Source organism: Dromiciops gliroides, chromosome 2 (genome assembly GCF_019393635.1).
Source record: "Dromiciops gliroides isolate mDroGli1 chromosome 2, mDroGli1.pri, whole genome shotgun sequence".
NCBI classification, from domain to species: domain Eukaryota; kingdom Metazoa; phylum Chordata; class Mammalia; order Microbiotheria; family Microbiotheriidae; genus Dromiciops; species Dromiciops gliroides.
In genome coordinates this window covers 46,579,115-46,602,386 of record NC_057862.1, presented here as the reverse complement: position 1 = coordinate 46,602,386, position 23,272 = coordinate 46,579,115, and the positions used below count along the sequence as shown (strand labels likewise).

General features: G+C 39.3%; 2 protein-coding genes across 2 annotated transcripts in view; both read right to left on the bottom strand.

The window, feature by feature from the left end:
- The window catches only part of REC114 (REC114 meiotic recombination protein), a 129,453-nt gene that overhangs the window by 19,592 nt on the left and 86,589 nt on the right, over window positions 1-23,272 (bottom strand). The window lies entirely within an intron of this gene.
- LOC122741417 (V-type proton ATPase 16 kDa proteolipid subunit-like) lies at window positions 11,446-12,033 on the bottom strand. The gene has a single exon (XM_043984883.1). It carries the CDS (start codon window positions 12,031-12,033, stop codon window positions 11,446-11,448), a length of 588 nt encoding a protein of 195 aa, XP_043840818.1.

Below are 23,272 nucleotides of genomic sequence, written 5' to 3'. Positions count from 1 at the left end.
CAATGCTATATTTTAGTAATCATGAGTGAGATACTTTTCTATAAAGAGTTCACGCTGCTGACCAGTGGCCTGACAATGACCCACCCTATTGTTATCATAATGCTGACATTTATGGTCATTTAGGTAGTTCCTCATATTTCCTAAGAATATGTTTTAATTTTAGAGGCACAACTAATAATGATAAAATGTTGTACAAGTGTAACTTTTGGAAAGGTATATAAATCCATGGATTGTGTAATTCTGGCTCTTTCAGGTCCAATGCCTGGATGACTGGCTTTATTGGGAGACTAAAACTCTCTCAATAAACCTATTGGCTTTGTTGGGGGACTAACCCTCTCTCAATAAACCTATTTGCTTCAGCCTGGAAACTTTGTTGTTTTTGTTCTTCTGTTGGACTTAAAATTTTCCCCGACAAGAAAAAGACCCAAAAGTGGTATTGCTGGGTCAAAGGGTATTCACAGCTTTGTAGCCCTTTGGGCATAATTCCAAATTGCTCTCCAGAATGGCTGGATCAGTTCACAGCTTCACCAATTCATTAGTGTTCCAATTTTTCCTTTTTTGTCATATTAGCCAATCTGATAGGTGTCAGGTGGTACCTCAGAGTTGTTTTAATTTGCATCTCTCTAAACAATAGTGATTTAGGGGCAGCTAGGTGGTGCAGTGGATAGAGCACCAGCCCTGGATTCAGGAGGACCTGAGTTCAAATCTGGCCTCAGACACTTAACACTTACTAGCTGTGTGACCCTGGGCAAGTCACTTAACCCCAATTGCCTCACTAAAAAAAAAAAAAAATTAGTGATTTAGAGCATTTTTTCATATGGCAATAGATAGCTTTGATTTCTTCACCAGAAAACTGCCTGTTCATATCCTTTGACCATTTCTCAATTGGGGAATGAGTTGGATTCTTATAAATTTTATTTAGTTCCCTATGTATTTTAGAAATGAAGCCTTTATCAGAAGTACTGGCCATAAAAATTGTTTCCCAGCTTTCTGCCTCCCTTCTTTTTGGGGGGGGGGAGCAAGGCAATTGGGGTTAAGTGACTTGCCAAGGGTCACATAGCTAGTAAGTGTCAAGTGTCTGAGGCCAGATTTGAACTCAGGTCCTCCTGACTCCAGGGCCAGTGCTCTATCCACTGTGCTACCTAGCTGCCCCTTTCTGGCTCCCTTCTAATTTTGGATGCATTGCTTCTGTTTGTACAAAAACGATTTAATTTAATGTAATCAAAATCATCCATTTTGCATTTCATAATATTCTCTATCTCTTGTTTGGTCATAAACTATTCTCCTTTCCAAAGATCTGAGAGGTAAACTATTTCTTCCTCTCCTAATTTACCTATGGTATCACCTTTTATGTCTAAATCATGTACCTCTTTTGACCTTATTTTAGTATAAGGTGTAAGATGTTGGCTAGACATCCAGTCAGGTCAACTCTATTGAACTATGGGAGTTTCTATAATGGGTCAGACTTGTGATCTGTCTAGCCAAAGATTCTTTTGTCCATATTTTCTCTTTTATTCATCCTTCTGTTAGACTTATCCAAAACTGAGAGAGGGTTACTGAAGTCTTGTTACTACTCTTTATGTCTTCCTGTAACTCAGATATTTCTTTTGTGAATTTGGATGCTAAGGCATTTAGAATATATAAGTTTATTACTTGTTTGTTGTCTGGTTCCTTTCAGCATAATGTAATTACCTTGTTTATCCCTTTTTATTTTTTTTAATCATTTTGTTTTGTCAGCATAATTGCAATTCCTGCTTTTTTTGCATTCACTTGAAGCATAGTAAATTTTTTCCCACCCCCACAGTTTTATTTTCTGTTTGTGTTTGTTTCTTAAATTTCTTGTAAGCAACAAATTGTAGGGTATTTTTTCCTTATTCAATCTGTCACTCTTTTTTATTTTATTGGATTAGATACATTTACATATAAAGTTATTAATCATATTTTTTTCTCTATCTGTCTCTAATATTGGGTTTTTTAAAGTCACAATTTTCCCCCTCATCTGCTTTAAACACAGTTCTATGTTATTCCAATGATTTTACCTTAATCTTTTTTAAGGTGCCCCTTTTCCCACTGGTTATATTCCCCCTCACCCCAATCCTCTTTTCTCATTTGTTATCCCTTTCCTTTTGGGGTTTTGCTTATTAGTTCCTTTTTCTGTCTTGCTTTTATCTGGTTATATAGTTCTCCCCACCCTACCCACAGTCAAGTTGATTCCCTCTTCCTTTTCCACCCTTTCCCCTTTCCAAAAAGGATTCTCTACTCTCTTCGTTATCAATCCTCTCTGTCTACTCTAGACCCTTATTCTCTGATTCATGACCTATAATTATCTGATCTCCCTTTATTCTCTGTATTCCTTATATAATCAAAGTTTCCAAAGTATCCATTCTAGGGTTTTCCCACAAGGCAGTTTCTGCCACTGCCTTGCATACTTTTTTCCATAGATTCCCTTTTTCCACTGTCTCACTCTCAGAACAATGCCAATTCTTGCAGTGGTCAGAGAAAACAGTGCCCCATGCTTTCTTCCCTCACCCCTCTAGCTGTGCCAATGGATCTGTACTCTCCCCTGGTTATCTTTTTCTCCATTTGCCTCCCAATCTCCTCCTTGGGTCCATGCCTTCTTGTTCCTCCAGGGGCCAGTTGCTCATAGGAGATCCAACTCCCTCCCCTTGACATAGGATGAGTGGACTTTTCAAGCATCAAATTCCCCAGATCACACTTAACAAAAAGTCCCCAACAACCTTCACAGACCATCCCTCTTCCCCAATCTGAGTGGAATCAGTGGACCTCCCATCACTGTTCTTTCCCACTCTTTTCACCCACTCACTCCCCTGCAGACTGTTCTCTTTCTGGGACCACAGGGGCTGCTTTTCTCTCACTGCTAGAACTTGATCCTCTCTGTTCCCCTGCTCCCCTCCCCCTTTCACATACCCTCTCATGTTGTAATGTAGTACCACAAAAACAGAACAAAACAAAAAACCTGTAGGCAGGGTATTGAGAAGATCTTTCCTTAATGCCCCAGGCCTGCCACTTCACCATTACTTCCACTGAATTTCTGCTTTCATAAGTCTCCTTGTATACATCTAAAAAGGAGTCTCTTACTAGTCTTGCTGTCTTTAGCAGCCACATTTATTTATTACTCCTGCGTTTCTGATTTTTGAGGTGTTTGAGAAGCAAATAATTTTTCTACTTTGGGTTGGCTTTCTAAAAAATTTTGAAATGCCTCTTTGTTATTGAATGTCCATCTTTTTTCATATGGTTAAGCATGATAGATCACCCTGGGCTGCATTGGGAGCTCCACTGCTCTTCAGAATACCACAGTTCTCCCTTTATGTAAATGGACCTTTCTGCAGGTCACTATGTAAAGTGATTTTTACATAATACAAATCTGCCCATGGACTTGGAGGAGGAAAGGAAGAGGTAGGAAGGGGGTAATATGCCTGTGGAGGGAAGTGGCTGGCACACAGTTCAAGGACCAAGGACACATAGGGACTAGGGACAAGGAAACAAGAGCAGGAGGGGGCCAGGGCCAGAACTCAAAGTAAGAACATGCAAGGGGCAGACACGTAAGGGCCAGGGACAGACAAGCAATACACGAGCATGGACTGATGGAAGACAGAAACACTGGGGTCAGACACACTGGGTTAGGAACTTTCTAACTATACCACTGGGCTATTCCCTCTGCAATCCCAGATACCTCACAAGTTTAACCAGACTGGCAGTCTGGATGAAAACAAAAAAACAAACTAGATGCAGATAATCTCAGAGAAAACAGGAATCCTATCTGCAACATCCCTGACAAGTGGCCATCCAATTTCTGCTTGAAGATTCCAATGAGGGAAAACTCACTTCATTAGGCATGGTGATAAGACCTATGATCGCAGTTATTGTGGAGATCGAGGTTAGCGGACTGACTGAGCCTCAGGAGTTCTGAGCTGCAGTGCTTTATGTCAGTGGATGTCTACATAAGTTTGGCATCAATGTAGTCAGCCCCAGGTTGCTGAGCTGCAACATAGCTACCAGGTTGCCTAAGGGGAGGAGAGGAAGACAGTGATCCACTGAGAAGAAGAGAGAACAGATATGCTATAGCTACTATCATTTTGAGTGACAAATTTTAATTGTTTGGATTTTAAAAAAGGAAAGGTTATTGAATAATGGAGACAAAGGGAGATTCTGAAAATTACAATGTGGAGAAAGTAGTATTCTAATTCCCTATTTCTTGTTTGTCCTTCTTTTTTTTCTTTTTGGTGAGGCAAATGGGGTTAAGTGACTTGCCCAGGATCACACAGCTAGCGTTAAGTGTCTGATGCCAGATTTGAACTCAGGTCCTCCTGAATCCAGGGCCGGTATTTTATCCACTGCACCACCTAGCTGCTCCTGTCCTTCATTTTTGAAGAAGACCATGATTAAGCGGTGATGTCATGACTTGCAGTGAATTGGATTTAAGTGAGACAGGGCTATGCAAAGTCACCAGCCTCACTCTCTCCTCCAGAGCCATCTAAGTCCATTGCTAAAATACAGATCAGGACGACTGGAGATGGCACCAGGTGTTTGAGGCAATCAGAGTTAAGTGATTTGCCCAGGGTCACACAGCTAGTAAGTGTCAAGTGTTTGAATCTGGATTTGAACTCAGGTCCTCTTGACTCCAGAGGAAGTGCTCTATCCACTGTGTCACCTCATTCCCTCTACTAATATGATAGGGATACAGGTGTGTGAGAGAAATTATAGTGAGTACTAGAGAAGATAGATGGGGACACAGAGTCATCAGAGGAGAACCAGACTATGATGAGGGCTAAGAAATGGAAAGAATGTGAGTGAAAGAGGAAACAGGTAAGAAGAGTTTGTTTTCTATGGAATGGGAATTCCAGGAAGCACATGAGAAGCCCGTGAAAGACAGACCTAAAGAAGTAGGTAGGAGAATTTCCAGGAGCCTGTAATATCCCTGAAGCCAAGGGACAGTAGTAGGAGTTGGGAGTGAGCAATAGTGTTAAAAATTGCAAATATCAAGGTGGATAAAATCTGAAAACAAGACACCAGATTTAGTCATTAGGAGGTAACATGACCTTTGAGAGAGAAATTTCAATACAGTGGTGAAGGCTTAAGTCTAATTGCAAGAGGCTGAGAAAAGAGCAAGTATAATAAGGGAATTGGGGATATAAAGTTTTTTCAAGAAGTGAGCAGTAAAGGGGAAGAGAAATATATTATTCTCATTTCAATTTCTGCATATTATGAGAGTTATCTGTGGATTTCAGTTGCAGTCTTCCATATCCCTTATTTTGATTTGGGGTCGAGAAAGGGATTGAGGGCTTGGTAGTTCAGGACTGTAATTTTCTCCATGTCCAGAACTCCAAATGTGGAAACTGCCCTCACTGAAGCACATCAGTAACTTATCTATAACAAACTCTTAAAGAAATACCTAGAGCAAAGCTTCTTATACTGTAGGTCATGTAAGTGAATGGGGTCATGAAAACTTTTGCATCAGTAAAAGGTGACATATACCTATTTTACATACCTATATACCCTGGGTCATGTAAAAATTTCTTGGGCAAAAAGGGGCCACGAGTGGAAAAAGTTTCAGAAGCCCTGGCCTAGAGTACTAAGTAATTGACTTGCCCATAGTCACACAGCTAGTTTGTGTCAGAGGCATAACTTGATTCCAGGCTATCTTGTCTCCAAGGGCAGCCCTACAGTCATTATTCCATACTCCTCTCATATCCCTATTCTCTATTATCTCTCACTGTCCCCTAGTATCATAAATATCTGAAACAAGGCCAAAGTGAAAAACCAAGAAGAAATGTCTAAAGGCAATGAAAGAAACAATATGATCACTTAGACAAGAAAGACAGACACATATAAAATAACAGCAGCTATTGATTCTGGAAAAACTGAAACCCCAGAAAGGTGGCAGTAAATGACCCGATGTTTCTATTTAAGGAACTCAATTGAAAATACTTCCAACTCAGCTGTAACTTCCTCTACTTTCTAATTATACCACTGAACTACTCCCCTTACCCCATCCAAGTTAGCTCACAGTTTTGATCTCACCTGCAATTTTGAACAAAAACAAAACAAAAAACAAAAAAACCCCTCTAGAAGTAGAAGAGCTTAGAGCTGAAAAGGACCTGAAAGATCACCTCCTTCAACCTATACCTAACAGGAATGTCATCTGTAACATCCCTGACAGATGGTTACCAGCTTCTGCTTGAGGAACTCAAGTGATGGAAAACTATCTCCTACTACAATCCATTCCATTCCTCAACAGTTCTGTTAGGACATCTTTCTTTAAATGGACTGAAATTTGATGATTTGACAGTTTCCACATATGGGCTCATTGGGACCAAGCACATTAAATCTTCAAATAGTTAAAGACAACTATCATGGCTCCCCTAAGTCTTCTTTTCTTCAGGATAAACGTCCCTACTTCCTTCAACCAATCCTTATATAACATGGTTTATTTTAGCATTCCCTCAGCATATTGGTCATTATTCTTTGAACATCTCTAGTTTGTCAATGTTTTTCTTCAAATGAACACAATACTCCTAATGTGGTCTGAACAGAGAAAAGTGTAACAGGACTATAAACTCCCTCTTTCTGTTACCTATGCTTCATTAATGCAGTCTAAGAATGCATTACTTTTTTTTTAATAAAGTATTTTTTCCTGTTATATGTAAAGATAGTTCTCAACTTTTATTTATACAAGCTTGCCAATTTCAGATTTTTCTCCCTCCCTCCCCTAGACAACAGAACATAACTTTTTAAAATATCGTCACACTGTTGCAATACACTTTAAAAAAGTATTTTAATACGCACTTTTCCAACTACAACTGCTCCCCATTATGCAGTTGTGCAGTTTTTATACCATCAAATTTTATACCTTCTTAGTAAATTTCATCTTAGATTCAGTCCAACATTCCAGACTTAGGACATTTTTTAAGATCCTTTTTTCCATGTATTAGCTATTACTATTTGGGGGGGGGGGCAATTGGGGTTAAGTGACTTGCCCAGGGTCACAGAGCCAGTAAGTGTTAAGTGTCTGAGACCAGATTTGAACTCAGGTCCTCCTGACTCCAGGGCTGGTGTTCTATCCACTGCACCACCTAGCTGCCCCTAGCTATTACTCTTAAGTTCATGTTATCTGTGAATTTGTTAAACAGTATCAAGAGCTTCTTCCAAATTCCTGACAAAAATGTCGAACAGAACTGGTCATACATAGACAGAGTCCTGTGTTACTCCACTAGAGACACTCTTCTATGGTGACATTAATCCACACTCATTGGGTACAGTCATTCAGTCCCAAATCAACCAATCAATCAGCAAGAATTTGTTAAGCACTCGCTATGTAGAAGCCACTGCAGAAAATAAATTTTATTTTCCAAGAGCTTACATTCTGACTTTTCTGTGGATCTTCATTCAGGTCATGACCATTAACTGTGAGTTGTACCTTTAGATTTGTCCTTTTCTTCCTGTATCTATATTACCTCATTTGGTGATCTTATCTACTCCTATGGATTCAACTCCCATCTCTATGCGGATGATTCTCATATTGATTTGTGCAGCCCTAACCTCTCTCTGGACCACCAGTCTGGATGTCTTGTAGACATCTTAAACTCAACATGTCCAAAACAGAAATCTTCCCTCCAAAATCTTCTTTCTAATTTCCCTATGACTATGGAGAATACCACCATCCTCCTATCGACCTAGGTATCACCCTGAACTCCTCACTTACTTCGTATCCACCACATCCAATCAGTTGTTAAGTCCTGTTGGTTCTCCCTTCACAACATCTCCATTCCCCTTTCTCCTCTACTGCTGCCACTACCCTGGTGCAGACCCTCATCATCTCAAGTCTAGACGAATGAAAAAGCTTCCTGGAGGTTGGCCCGCCTCAGTCCATCCTCTATGGTCAAGCTGATCTTCCTAAAACTCCCTATTCAGATAATTTCAGTGGCTCTCTATTCTTTCTAGGACCAAATATAAAATTTTGTTTGATGTTCAAAGCCTTTCATGACTTAGCCCTTCCTACTTTTCCAGTCTTATTACAGCTTATATGCCACCCCACCCTACTCTCAGAATGTAATCTTAGATCCAGTGACACCTAGCTCCTTTCTGTACCTCCCTCTTCTGCCTCCAGTCATTTTCAATGTATTCCTTCAAGTCTCAGATAAAACATTACCTTCTGCAAGAAGTCCTTCTGGATCTCTATTCATGTTAGCCTTTCCTCTGTTGATTATCTAACCTGTGTGTAGCTGGTTTGTACACTGTATGTTGCATAGCTTATAATATAAGCTCTTTGAGAACAGGGACTATATTCTGCCTTTCTTGTATCCTCACTGCTTAACAGAGTCCCTATTATATAGTGGGTGCTTAAAAAATGCTACTTGACTGACATCTCACCACTTTCCATCTCTTAGTCTTAAATGCCCACTTACTCTTCTGCTTATTAGTTTGTAAATGTAAGGGACTGGACTACTGGGCTTCTAAGGTCCTTTCCAGCTCTAGCTCTATAATTGTGTGAGGTACTTCAAAGGATGTGCTGACATTTAGTATCATTATTACTATTAGTAATCTAATGCATGACAAAGATGACAGGGTACTGACTTGAGGTCAGGGAAAACAGCCTTTGTGGCCCTAAATAAGATGCTGCTTAACCCATAAGTGCCTCATACAACTCCCTAGGACTTATCTAAATAGAGAACTGGCACTTTAAGGCTTTTGAAAGTCAAATTTTCTATTCAGCTCTGGTCTTTTTATCAAGAATGCCTGAATACCTCTTTTTCAATGACTGCTCATTTTGTCCCCTGAAGGAGTATACTCAGTTTTATTGGATAGGTAATTATTGATTGTAATCCCAGTTCCTTTGCCCTCTGGAATATCATATTCGAAGCCCTATGAGCCTTTAATGTAGAAGCTGCTAAGTCTTGTGTGATCCTGACTGTGGCCACATGGTACTTGAATTGTTTCTTTCTCAATGCTTGCAATATTTTCTCCTTGACCTGGGAAGTCTGGAATTTGGCTATAATATTCCTGGGAGTTTTCATTTTGGGATGTCTTTTAGGAGGTGATTAGTGGATTCTTTCAATTTCTATTTTGCCCTTTGGTTCTAGAATATCAGTGGAGTTTTCCTTGATAATTTCTTGAAAGATGATGTCTAAGCTCTTTTTTTTGTTTTGTTTTGTTTTAATCATGGCTTTCAGGTAGTCACATAATTTCTTCTGGCTCTATTTTCCAGGTCAGTTGTTTTTTCAATGAGATATTTCACATTGTCGTCTATTTGTTTCATTCTTTTGGTTTTGTTTTATTGTTTATTGATTTCTCATAAAGTCATTAGCTTCCATTTGCTCAATTCTAATTTTTAAGGAATTACTTCTTTTCAGTGAACTTTTGTACCTCCTTTTCCATTTGGCCAATTCTACTTTTTAAGGAGTTTTTTTCTTCAGTGAATTTTTGTGCCTCTTTTACCATTTGGCCTACTCTGGTTTTTAAGGTCTTATTTTCTTCAGTACTTTTTGTATGTCTTCTTTATCAAGCTGTTGACTCTTTTTTTCATGATTTTCTAGCATCACTCTCATTTCTCTTCCCATTTTTTCTTCTATCTCTCTTATTTTATTTTCAAAGTCCTTTTTGAGCTCTTCCATGGCCTGAGACCAATTTTCTTGGAGGCTTTGGATGTAGAAGCTTTGACTTTATTATCTTTTTCAGGGGATGTGTTTTGATCTTCTTTGCCACCATAGTAACTTTCTAGGGTCAGAATTTTTTTTCTGTTTGCTCATTTTCCTAGCCTCCTTCTTGACTTTTAACTCTTTGTTAAAGTAGGGCTCAGCTTCCAGGGTAGAGGGTGCACTGTACCAAGCTTCGGGGAGGGAGGGGGGGAGTTGCAGCTATTTTCAAATATACTTCTAGAAACCTCTAAGTTCAGTTCTTCTAAGGTGGTATGATCTAAGAAGAGATGTGTTTACTACTCTCCTGTCCTATGCTCTACTCTATGAGTGACCAAAAACACTTTTCTGCTCTGGCATGGTGAGGACCATCCATATTCCACTGCAGCCACAAGCTCTGGCGTGCTAGTGCTCCTCCCTGCTCTGGGACTGCCACCCAAGACTGCAACCTGGATCTGAGGATGGGCAAAGCAACTGAGTCCTGTCTCAGTGCCAGTGAAAAGACATCTGAAATACCATTCTGACCAGTGGTTCAACCCCTTTCCTGTGTCTGGGCTGAGTTCCAGAAGCAGTTGCTGTCGCTGCTGATTCAGTGGTTTCCAAGGCTTGCTCCTGGTTTGCTGGGGCCTTGTCTGTGCTGGTGCTGCCTGTGCTCCACTCTCACCCTGTTACAAAAGACCTTTCTTGACAACCTCCTCAGTTGTCTTTGGCTGGAAAATTATTTCACCATGTCCTTTTGTGGGCTCTGTTGCTCCAGGAATTGTCTTAAGGCATCATTTAAAGGTATTTGGAGGGGTTTTGGGAAGAGCTCAGGCAAGTCACTGCCTTTCTTCCACCATCTTGGCTCTACATTCTCCCCCCCCCGCCCACACACACACTTTAAGGCATTGTACATGCATTATTGAGTAGTTAGGTGGCTCAATGGATAGAGTGCTGGGCCTAGAATTAGGAAGACCTCAGTTCAAATCTGGCCCTAAACACTTGCTAGCTCTGTGACTCTGGGCAAGTCACTTAACTCTGTTTGCCTCCATTTCCTCCTCTGTAAAATGATCTGAGAAAGGAAATGACAAACCATTATCTTTGTAAAAAAAATTCTATATGGTGTTAGGAAGAGTTGACTGAACAATACATACATTATTTCATTTGAGCCTCACTACTACCTATTACCCAATGAGATGTATAGTACATGTATCATCATTTAACAGATGAGGAAAATGAAGCTCAAAAAAATTAAGTGATCTGCCAATGATAATACCTACCCGAGTGGCAGAGCTAATACTTGAACCCAGGACTTCTAACTCCAAGACCATTATTCAAATATCATGTCCATGGAATTGCCCCAATCTACCAGTCTGTAAAAAGGAAGTTAGGGAGCATACAGAAATTCGAATCAGGAAGAACTTAAGTTGTATCCTGTCTTAGACATTTGCTATCTTTATGACATTGGACACGTCACATAAACTCTCTATCTCAACTTCTGCATGTGTAAAATGAAGGTAATCACTGCACCTAATTTATAGGTGTGTGTGTTTTTTTTAACATGTCAAATCTTTATAAATAAACACCCAGTGAAGAGAAAAATGACAATTCTAATTCATCTTTATACACAGAGTACTAACAGCAAATGGGTAAGGAGATTGCCTGGCTGCTTGGCCGGCCCCAGGAGGCCTCAGCCCCTGATGGGCCCAGCTCAGGCACCATCTAATCTGGTGCAGAGCGACACAGACAGAAGAGTCACTAAGGCATCGTGCATTTATAAGACCAACTACCGACCAGATGATTGCACCAAGTGTCAGGCCATTAGTTCTGGAGCAAATTGGGAGGGATGGGGTGGTTCAAGACAGGTCTTTACATCATACTCTGTGGCTGCAGGGGTGAGTGGGGGTGGAGCAGGGCACTGGGAAGAAGGGGAAAAGAGGGTTGACTTTGTAGAGAGAATTAGGGCCACAATCAGGCCGTACAGGCCAAGCACCTCAGCGAAGATCAGAATCAGGATCATCCCCACAAATAGTTGGGGCTGCTGAGCTGTCCCCCGAACGCCAGCATCACCTACAATGCCGATGGCAAAGCCAGCTGCCAGCTCGCTCAGGCCCACGCTGAAGCCTGCTCCCAGCTGAAGGAAGCTCTTGAACAGGGTGATTCCCAGTGTCAGAGAGTTGGTGATGAGAACAGCCACCACCAGACCATAGATAGCGATGATACCAGCCATGACGACGGGAATGATTGACTTCATGATCATCTCAGGTCTCATGACTGACATGGCTGTAATACCAGTGCCACTTTTTGCTGTGCCATAAGCCGCACCAAGAGCATTGAAGGCCATGGAGGCTGAAGCACCCACGACAGTGAAGAAGGACCTGTATTCGGGACTCTCTGACATGTCTGCATGGGATCAGTAGGCCAGAAGGTGGACGGGGTGAGAGAAGAAAGGCAAGGGCACGGGACTGGGTAGTGTGGGTAAAGGACTGGAGGGTGGGTAGGCGGGTGGGACGACATTAATTTGGGAGACCCATAGGTGTGTTTTTTAAAATTATCACTAAAACTGTATTTTATAAATCAATTGCTATTTATATATTAATTGCTCTTGTACCCGTTTTGATAGTAAGCATTTATTATTCATTAATATCATATATACCAGTAAAGAACTGACTGTGTAATAGTTAGCACAAGCAGGAAAAAAGCCCCAGACCCATGTTGTTTCTCAGAGAGACAGCACATGGTCTCAAGGAGTGTTCAGAAGACCTACAAAACCTACCATGTCCTAGGAGGAAGAGCCCACACCAAGAGAGCCCCTGACCCTGGTGTGGTCAAGGGTTTTGATATAGGCAATATACATTGATGGAAGCTAATTGGTTAGGGTCATTCAGTTCCACTGGTTGACATGACTTGAGGATGGTCCAAATAAAAATGAACTCTACCTGATGAACCAATGGAGGAGACCCTTGCTGAAGGGCAAACAAAGTCCAGTATCTAGGTGTGGTTTAATCCTATCAGTTCATTCAGCTAGACTAAAGAATCAATCTCCATTTCTTTTGTTCCCTTTCCCTTGTCCCAGACAAAATTTCAACTTCTTCAAGAACTGGACTTTCTGGAGTGGGGGGGGGAGAAAGGCTTGAAAATGATCTCTGGTCCCCCCCCCCCAAGAAATTCATTATCAATTAATTATTTTCTCACGTAGGGTTAGTATAAAGATCGAATGAGATAAAATAAGTAAAGCACTTCAAAAACCTTAAAGCACTATATGTGAGGGTTAATTATTATGACTATTTAAAAAGGAACTTAGGCCAATATTGTCTAATGAATTCAAGCTGGCTCTAAGTAATGCTGACTTTTCACTCATAAACCATTTCTTTAATAATCTATTCTACAATTTTTCCAGAATTCAGTGAGACTCAACAGCCTACCTTCTTTCTGTTATATAATCAGTACATTTACCTGTTTCCAGTCCTGTATCATTTCCCCCCTTCCCCATGATTTTTTCAACAATTTCTGATAGCAGTTCAGTAGTCGCACCTGAAAGTTCCTTTCCAGTAAGTCGAGATGTAGGTCACCTAGGTGTGGGGACTTGAATTCATTGAAAGCAGCTACTTCTGGCTGTTGCTTGAGTTTCAGTTCCCTCCTAACCATTTTTGTTCTTTACCTCCCAGAGTGAAGATCATTCAGCTTCATAAAAAAAGAAGCAAAACAGGGACTGAGTAGCTCTACCTTCTTTCTGTCATCTATTACCATTATCCCATCCATCTCAGGCTACACTTTTACCCATTTTTGAACATCCTCTTGTCACCAACATAGCTTAAAAAAACCCAACTCTTCTTTGGTCTTTCGCATTCATCACAATCTTCCACTTCATTTTTCTGTTCCTGGCATTTTCTTACAGAACCATGATATTCTTTTATATTCACCCAAACCCTTGACTTCCATCTCCTCTATGTGTCTTTTTAAGATTAGAGTTACCTGATGAGCTCTCTTTGTAGTCACATTCATATCTTTAAACAACTTCCTTTGTTTTTCCTCAATGTAACTGTCACAATTTTGTTCCTTCAACCTACATCCCCTTATAAAATTGTAGGCTGTGTGATCCTACCTCTCCTCCTGTGAATTCTCTGAAATCTGCTTTCCCTAAATCTAGGATACACATTAGACTTGCATTCCCTCACTTATCGGTCTAGTCACTTGTTCCTTCATTTCCTGTCAATTTTATTTGGGCAGCCTATTTGTCCGTATTACTCAGAATCAAATATAAGTAGCAGTCCCCCTCATTACTCTCTCCATAAAATTACCAGAAAGGAAGTTGAATTTCTCAGGTCTCTGCTTTTAAACACTTCTAACACTACTAGATCCTGCCTCATATACCAGCTTTAAGATATCATTCCAAAACTCATCAGCCATTTTCTCCTCTTGACTGGATAGACTCCCAAAATAATATTGCTTCTGTTACTCCTCTACTGATTCTTAAATATTCCACTGTGTCTTCTCTGTACCCCAAAGACCAAGTGTTTGGATTTCCACACAGGTATATTCCTTCTATTATTTTTATCTAATTTCTTTAGAATAGGGCATATATCTTAATTGTCATATTCCAGGAACGCATCACACTCTAACAAGTCACAGTGAAACCTATGATACTTAAGTCTCTCCTTAGTCTGAGGCCAGGGGCATTATTATTCACATCCCATTCCTTGGACAACATTTCTTGTGAGTTCCTATGCCATACCCTTGACTGGTAAGGTGATAGGTAAGTTAGCTTTAGTCACATGCTTTTTATGTCATAGCAGATGCTTTAAAGAAAACATAGCACTTTATTTTTACAAAATGACAATAAAAATGCACACACCTGCTACAAACACCCTGAGTCAGAGGAAAATAGCATAGAAGAAAGTAGCAAAAATAACTTGATGACTAACCACTTGACAAATCCATATAATCCCTAAACCCCAAGTGCCAAAAGAACTTTATATTTACTGCATTTGATAAGGAACAGGGTACCACGTGACATAGTCTAAAACTTTATCCTGGCTCAGTTTTCAGGACCTTCAGTTTCAGACTCACATTTTCTAGAACAGGGGTTCTTAACCTAGGGTCCATGAATTTGTCATTTAAAAAAAATTGTAATAACTATTTCAAAATTTGTTTCCTTTGCAATCCTATGTATTTTATTTAAAGCATTTAAAAACATTATTCTGAAGTGTGCATAGGCTTCCCTAGACTTAGTACTAGAATTGTCCATGATACTGAAAAATGGTTAAGAACCTCTATTCTACAGCACAGATTTTTTTTGGGGGGGGGGTGGTAAGCTTCAGATACAATGCTAGGAATCAGGAGTAGAGGAACACTATATGAAAGCAGGAGTTGCTTAAGAAAATCATAACAAAATTATGAGAGAAAGGAAAGAAAAATATCACAAAACCCCATATTCGAATTGAAAGGATCATTGGAAGTTATCTAGTACCTAGCTTCTTAAACTGTGGGTCACAACCCCATATGGGATTGTGAGAAAATAATGGGTTTGGGGATGCCCAGAGGCCACCAAGAGGATAGTATTGAAATTGATTGGATTGACTGCTGATTAACTCACCTAAAGTTGACTTGATTGCCATAATACTTGAGAACCTGGCCCTCAGGGGGCATGTTCTCTTAACTCTGACCTCAGCACATTCTGCTCATGGGCTGTCCTCAAGTCCAGTGAACCAATGTATTTGGGTTATGCTAGCCAATAGCTTTGAGCAGTGTGGAAGGGCCACCTCTCCTCTGGACCGAGAGGAAGCTTACACACTCAGACAGGCTATGGGACATACTTGTGGTAGCTAGATAGGCTTAACTTTCTGAGCCAAGTGTTCTCTCTTTATTTTTAAAGTATATCTAATATACTTTAGTAAATGCTTCATGCCCCAAACTGGTGCTAAAGCTTCTAATTTATAAGTAACAAATATATTAGAAACCCCAGCTAATTTTCCCTAAACTTGGGACAGAAATAATGTAACCACATATAGTTGTGGGGTTTTTTATGTGCAATCACACCAAACATTTATTTCTGCATTTAGTCGTATTGTGACAGAAGAGTCAATGCACATGGGGAAAACCTCAAAAAAGAAGAAAAAAAAACAGCCCCAAAGTAGAGACAGTATGGTTCAATCTGCATTCATAAACCACAACTCCTTTTTCTGGATGTTGAGAACATTTTCTATTATGAAATTCTTGGAAATTGTTTTGGACCATTGCATTGCTAAAAAGAGCCAGGTCTAACACCATTGTTTATCACACAATGTTGCTGTTACTGTATACAATGTTCTCTTGGTTCTGCTCCTCTCAGCATCAGTTCATGTAATTCCTCCTGCTCATCATTATTTTTCACACTGATTTTTTAAAAAATTTAAAATACCACACATAGTTTTACATGAGACAGATCGTGAAACTGAATGCAGGAGTCATAAAAAATTTGTCAACAGTAAAAACCTGGGTTTGTGTAAAAATGTCTCCTATGCAAAGGGGTTGCAAGTGAAGAAAGTTTAAAAAACACTGATTTAGTACAATCCCTGCACCTTACAAATGAGGAAGCTGATATCCGGTGTGGTAAAATGAGATTTCGGCCGACTCGTTTGGGAGGGGCCCCACCTGGCCCGCCCTGAAGTTATGATGTGTGCTACTGAGGTCAGAAGGAGAAGCTTCTCTCCATAGACAGTTTTTGAAGGACCTCTCCTTTTGGGGGAGGATAATTAGATGCTCGCTGAGGGGAGTCAGTCTCTTCTGGAGTTTGCTCTCTTCTTCCCTCCCTTCCAGTGGCGTGAGCAGGAGCAGCAGCAGCCGAGTCATTCAAGGCTGGTTGTAAGTTGTGCTTTCCATTGAAGCTACAAGCGCCACGTGGTAAGGTATAAGGTACTCTGCTCTTTTGAATAGACTTAGGTTAGAGCTAGGAGAATTATCCGTATTGCTTTTTCCCTATTTCCTTGTCTTTGATTTTATTATTAATTTCACCTTTGCTGTTTACTTTATTCTCCCTAATAAAACATCTGTGGAACAGAGGCTGTAAGGCTCCTTTCTTATTGGCCTGGGAGAAATATCTAAAAAGGCAGTTTCTGAAGGGAGGGAGCTTTAAACCTAGAGGTCCCTCATTATCTCCGGGACCCCAATATTTAGGCGAGCCACCCAATTAACTCTTCATATATTAAATTTGGCCCCCACACCAGTGAAATGAAGTCACATGTTCAAGATCACAGAGCTAATTACTGTAAGAGCTGAGAACAGAATCTAGGTGTTTCTACAAACCATACTATTTCTACTGTATTATTTAACTTTCAATAAGTACTGTCAATTATTAATTATTCACACTAATGAAGGAAAGTAGCCATAGAAAAAGAATTTTTGAAATGCATTTTTAGAAACTGATATGACTATGTGTACTGTTCTAGGAATTTCATACTACAATCCTTCAAAATTGATCCTAGTGCAGGGCAATATGAAGATGGTGAAACTGAAACACTTAGAAGTGATCACTGAAGGACTTCATGGACTTGGGAGTCACAATAGCCCCTTTGTGGGTTTTCTTTTTGCACTACTGTAATGAAGTTACCTCTGACTTGTGACCAGTGCCCACAAAGGTTGAGTTGAGCTATACAGGAGAATTTCCTGATGATTCTGTTAGAGAAATATTTCACAGAATGACACACACTAACCACTCTCTCACTGCATACTCTTCTCTATAAACTTTCACAACATTACTCTCTCCTAGCTTTCCAGATACCTGACTGCTTCTTTTCAGTATCCTTTGAGAGATGTTTATCCATGGGGATATTTATTTTAGTCTGGGATCCACCATTTATTAATGTGTTTAGTCTTGAGCAAAAGCAAAACAAAACAAAACCAAAAAACCGCAACTTCTTTGGATTTCAGTTTCTTCATCTGGAAAATGAGGGGCCAAAGTAGATGACTTCTAAGTTCCTGCTAGCTCTAAATCCATTATACAATGTGGTAGGAGGTTAGGGGAAGGTTTTATGAAGCATGTGGCCCCTGGGCTCAGTCTAGAAGAAAGACGAGGATTCTGAGAGATAAAGATGAGGAAGATGTGTATTTTTGGTGTAAAGCTGGGCATTACTGTGGCATATGATTGTTTACTCACCACCTCCTCCCTTCACCTAATAGGGACAAAATTTAGCCTCCTCAACCTGTGCTCACACCCTTAGGGGGACGCTATTCTTCAATGGCTCATTCTTGCAAGGGAAATATAAATGAACGCTGAGTTCAGGTTTTAGGGTTTTGCTTTGGAAGGTTATATGATCATTCATAACACTAAAGTGTGACTCATTAATCTCCATGGATTTCTCACAAAATTAAGTGTAATACTACAAAGGAAATATGGATGAACCTTTAATGAAATCTAGAACTTTCAAGAATTCCAGAGGTAAGGGACAGAACTGGATAGAAACTTTGAGATGCAAAGCTGGGAGCCAAGAGAATGACAGGAAATTAAATTACATGTAATAAATAAATCGGAAGGGAGTTCAGGGTGATGAGGTGATGAACTGTTTACATTCTTTTTTTTTCTCACTTTGATAATTTTTTTTTGGTGAGGCAGTTGGGGTTAAGTGACTTGCCCAGGGTCACACAGTTAGTAAGTGTCAAGGGTCTGAGGCCAGATTTGAACTCAAGTACTCCTGAATCCAGGGCCAGTGCTTTATCCACTGCACCACCTAGCTGCCCAAACAGTTTTTTGTTTTGGTTTGGGTTTTTTTGGTGAGGCAATTGGGGTTAAGTGACTTGCTCAGGGTCACATAGCTAGTAAGTGTCAAGTGTCTGAGGCCAAATTTGAACTCAGGTCCTCCTGACTCCAGGGCCAGTGCTCTAACCACTGCACCACCTAGCTGCCCCTTGATAAATATTTTTATTTAAAGTTTTGAGTTCTAAATTCTATCCTTCCCTCCCTCCCTTCTCCCTGAAGTGATAAGCAATCAGATAAGGGCTTTACATGTGCAATTATGTAAAACATTACCATCATATATTATCTTCACAATGATCTTTTGAGGTAGTTACTAGAGGTACTATATATCCATTTTACACATGAGATAAACTAAGACTCAGAGAGGTTAACTTGCTCACGGTTGTAGAGCTAGTCAGTTTTAGAGGTGTACTTTCTTTTTTCTGTTTAGAATTTTATTTTCCAAATTACATGTAAAAACAAATTTTTACATCAATTTTTTAAAAACTTTGTGTTGAGCTGTTTACATTCTAAACAAGTGTACTTTTAGAACCTTAAGGTTCATAAAGTAGAATATGACAGAGAGAGGAACCTGAGGTGATTTATTTGATTTCAATGGTCTTAGGGGAAGGAAATGAGAGGGAAAGGGGAATAAACTGGGAACAAAGGAATAAATGGTGCAATCTTATTATGTCACATAACAGGAGTGCATGTGATAAAAAATTTATAAGCACAGAAAAAAAGGAATGGGAATAGGCATCCCATCAACTTTACTTTCATCTGAACTGGACAAAGGAAGGTTAAACACTCATATCTCAAAAGTATAGTGTAGAAATACATTAAACTCAACTATGAAATATGTAAGAACAGGGTTGGAGGAGACTAGCAAGCAGGGCAAGACAGGTGATGGAACAGTTACACGGAAAATAAACTACAACAGTAGAGGATGGAATGTGAAGGGAAAATTGTGTTCAGTGGGTAGAGCAAAGGGAAAGAGAAGAGGAATAATGGAGCAGAAATAAACAGAATGATCTAATTAAAGATCACTACTGTTGAGCAAACTCCTCTTTCAACATTTTTTTCTTTGTAAAGAGAGGGGTGGGGTTGGAGAAAAAAAATTAAAGAGGACAGGACAGAGAGAAATATACAATTAACAATCATAACCATGGGGGCAGCTAGGTGGCACAGTGGATAGAGTACCAGCCCTGGAATGAGGAGTACCTGAGTTCAAATCTGGCCTCAGACACTTGACACTTACTAGCTGTGTGACCCTGGGCAAGTCACTTAACCCCAACTGCCTCACCAAAAAACAAACAAACAAACAAAACATAACCATGGATGCAAACAGGATGAAGTCATGAAAATACAGCAAGAAATAGTCAAGATTTTCAGACAACAGCAAAACCAGACATGATCAAAAGAGAAAACAACATTATGCTTAAAGGAACCACAGATGATCGATCAATAGAAATACAGATGCACTAAACACCATAGTATCTAAATACTGAAATGAAAAGTTAAATGAATTGCATGGAGAAATAGTAAATAAAAATAGTAAAACAATAGTGAGGGACACTTCAGTGTACCCCTTTCAGAACTAGACAAGTCTAAAGAAAAAGTAAACAAGGAAAGAGTTAAGGTCCTAAACTGAATTTTAGAAAAATTATTTAGAACTATTAGAAGTTATTTAGAATTATTAGAAAGTTTAGAAAAATATCTGGTAATTAATGAATGGGATTAGAAAGAACTTTACTTATTTTTCAGTAATTGATCATGTGCTTTCATAAAAATCTCAGAAACAAATGTAGAAAAGCAGAAATTCTAAAAAAAACCAAAACCCTTTAACTGATAATGCTGGAATAAAATTATATTCATAAAGGGCCTTGGAAGAAATGTTTAAAATAAACTGATGATTACATAATTAAATCCTAAATAATTAGTGAGTCAAAGAACACAACAGAGAAATAGTAGAAAGTATCAGAATCTCCCCTAGCTCCCCAATTCCACCCCTTTAGTTAGGCTAGTTCTTTCTGTGAAAGGCAAGTGGATTGTCCAAAAAACTTAAGTGACCTGGGGGCAAGGGTTAAAACCAAGTTACCACTGGAGCAGCTACTTGGAAGCTTCTGGCTCTTTTGATGTGGGTTCCTTGTCACCTAAGGGCATTAAAAGATATACCACTGTGGAGTCAGAGGCCCATTCAGACATGACCAATGTCTTAACTGTTGAATGATCTGAGTACTTAATATAGTTCTAATCTTGGAGCTAACTTCCCAGTAAGCCCCAGCCTATTCATTGCATATTGCAATTAATAACAACTCACATTTATATGGTACTTTATGGTCATAAAACTGGGATATGTTATCTTTTATTTTCAAAAAAAATGTAAGACAGGTAGTACAAATATATAAATTTTAAAATTGAGGCTCAAAAATGTTGAATTGCTCAAAGTTGCACAGCAAGTAGCAGAAACAGATCTGAAATCATGTCTTCTGTCCAGTGTTCTTTTTTGCCTATTTTATTTTCATTTTCCTGGTGTTCTTTCCTTTATGTCACATTGCCTTTGTTTTCCCTTATACTTTAGTTTTTTAAATAATATTTTTATTTTTTATTTTTCCCCAGTTATATGTAAAAACATTTTTTAACATTCACTTAAAAAAAAAATTTGAGTTCCAAATTTTTTCTCTCTTTCCCTTACATCTCCTCCTAACCCTCCACCCTGAGATGGTAAGCAATTTGATACAGATTATATATGTTCAATCATCATGTTATGAAAGAAGACACAGATACAAAGGGAAAAAAAGACAAAAAATACAGAAAGTGAAAAATGGTATGCTTTATCTGCATTCAGACTCCATCAGTTCTTCCTCTGGAAGTGGATATCATTTTTCATCATGAGTACTTTGAAAATGTCTTGGATTGTTGTATTGATGAGAATAGCTAAGTCATTCGCAGTTGATGAACATCATATAGTATTTCTGTTACTGTGTACAAGTGAGAACACTTCACTTTTCATCAGTTTATATAAGTCTTTCCACGTTTTCCTGAAATCAGCCTGCTCATCATTTCTTATAGTACAGTAATATTCCATTACCATATAGTTAGTGTTTTGGGGTTTTTGGGGGGGCCTTAAGATGTATATAACAATTGATCCATAAGGGTTGAAAGAAAAAGTATTTCCTTCTGGTGGGATGGCTATCATCTTTAAAAACAAATGGTGAGATGAAAGATACCTTTAGCATTAAGGTAGTTTTTTTTAGAAATTCTCTTGAAAAGGAAATAGAAGCCACTCTATGGAATTTGTAAAAGAACTCAGGGTTGTTGAGAAATGATTATTTCTGTCTGATAATAATTAATTATTGTGGTAGAACCAAGGTTTTTCTTCTTTTCTACTTCCTCGTCCAGAAATCAATCAGTGTGGGAAATCTATCTTAAATATGGACCCAGGCCAAGATCTAATCCAAGACAGTAAAAGAAATTCTAAGTTTAGGTTAATGGGTAAATTCCTCTCATTGTCTTTGCTCATACCATATAAATGTCAATTATCATTAAGTGAATATGGATGTTCATGTATACTCCCTTAAATAGCACTCCTAGTAGCAGACCAACTGGCAATCTATTACAATAGTGTGAAGGCCAACATTTGATATACGGAGTGTTATTTGGGTGACTCACCTTAATGTTGGGGTCCCAGAAATATGAGGGACCTTTAAGGTTTATTCTCCCCTCTGAACTGCCCTTTTTAGATATTTCTCCCAGGCCAATAAGAAAGGAGCCTCTAAGCTTTAGTTCACAAAAGGATCAGATTTTATTACTTGGGAATTAATTAAACAACAAAGGTAAAATTAATAAAAATCAAAGATAAGGAAATAGGAAAATGGAAATACAGATAGATATTCTTTTTCTTTTTTTTTAGAACAAGATGGTAGTTTATTTAGGGGCAAGGGAAGGGAAGGGAAGGGAAACCATGAAAGAAGTCCTTGGACTTGGACTTGAGGAGAAAGGCATGGCACAGAGAGAGTGGCTCTGAGAAACCAATCTCCCAGATAGATATTCTTAACTCTAAACTTAGCCTATGCAATCCCCAGATCGTTTTCTATTAAGCTGAAAAGTTTACAGTTGCTGACCAGAAACAGCAGTCGCCTGAGACAGAGCACAAACACACGCCGTGCACCACCACCACAAGGGCCCAAGCCGAAAGGCCGAATTCCGGAAAAACCCTTGCATTCCGGAAACAGCTTGCCTCCCTTCCGGGAGCGTTCAATCTCCCCTCCCCCAAAAGGGGAGGTCCTTCAAAAAGCTGCCTTTGTAACCTCGGGGTGGGCCAGGTATGGCCCCTCCCAAATGAGTTAGCTAAAAACAGAAATATTAATCTTTACCACAAATAATTTTTACCACAATAGTCCAAGTGTAAGGTTGCCAGCCTTGGTGACTAGGAGGATGGTAGTGCCCTTAACAATAATAGTCTGGAAGGGGGTAGGATTTAGGGAAAAGATATGAGTTCAGTTTTGGACATGTTAAGTTTAAGATGTCTACTGGACATGCAGTTCAAGTGCTTCATGGGATCTAGAAATGTAAATCTGGAGGTCAGTCAGTGGTTAGGGCTGTATGATTTGGGAATCATCAACACAGATGTAATGAAATCCATGGGAGTTGAGGAGATCACCCAGAAAATAATATAAAGGGAGAAGAGGGCTCAGTATGGAATCCTCTGGCATACCCAAAGTCGTATAACCTGAATGAAGATCCAGAAAAGAAGACTGAGAAGGAGAGCAATCAAAAATGTAAGAACAAAACCCAGATACAGTAGTGTCATAAAAACCCAGAGAGACAAGAATATCAAGGAGAAAAGAATGACTGATATTGTGAAAGACTAAAGAGAGATCAAGAGTTACGAGGATTGAAAAAAGCCATTACATTTGGCAATTAAAGA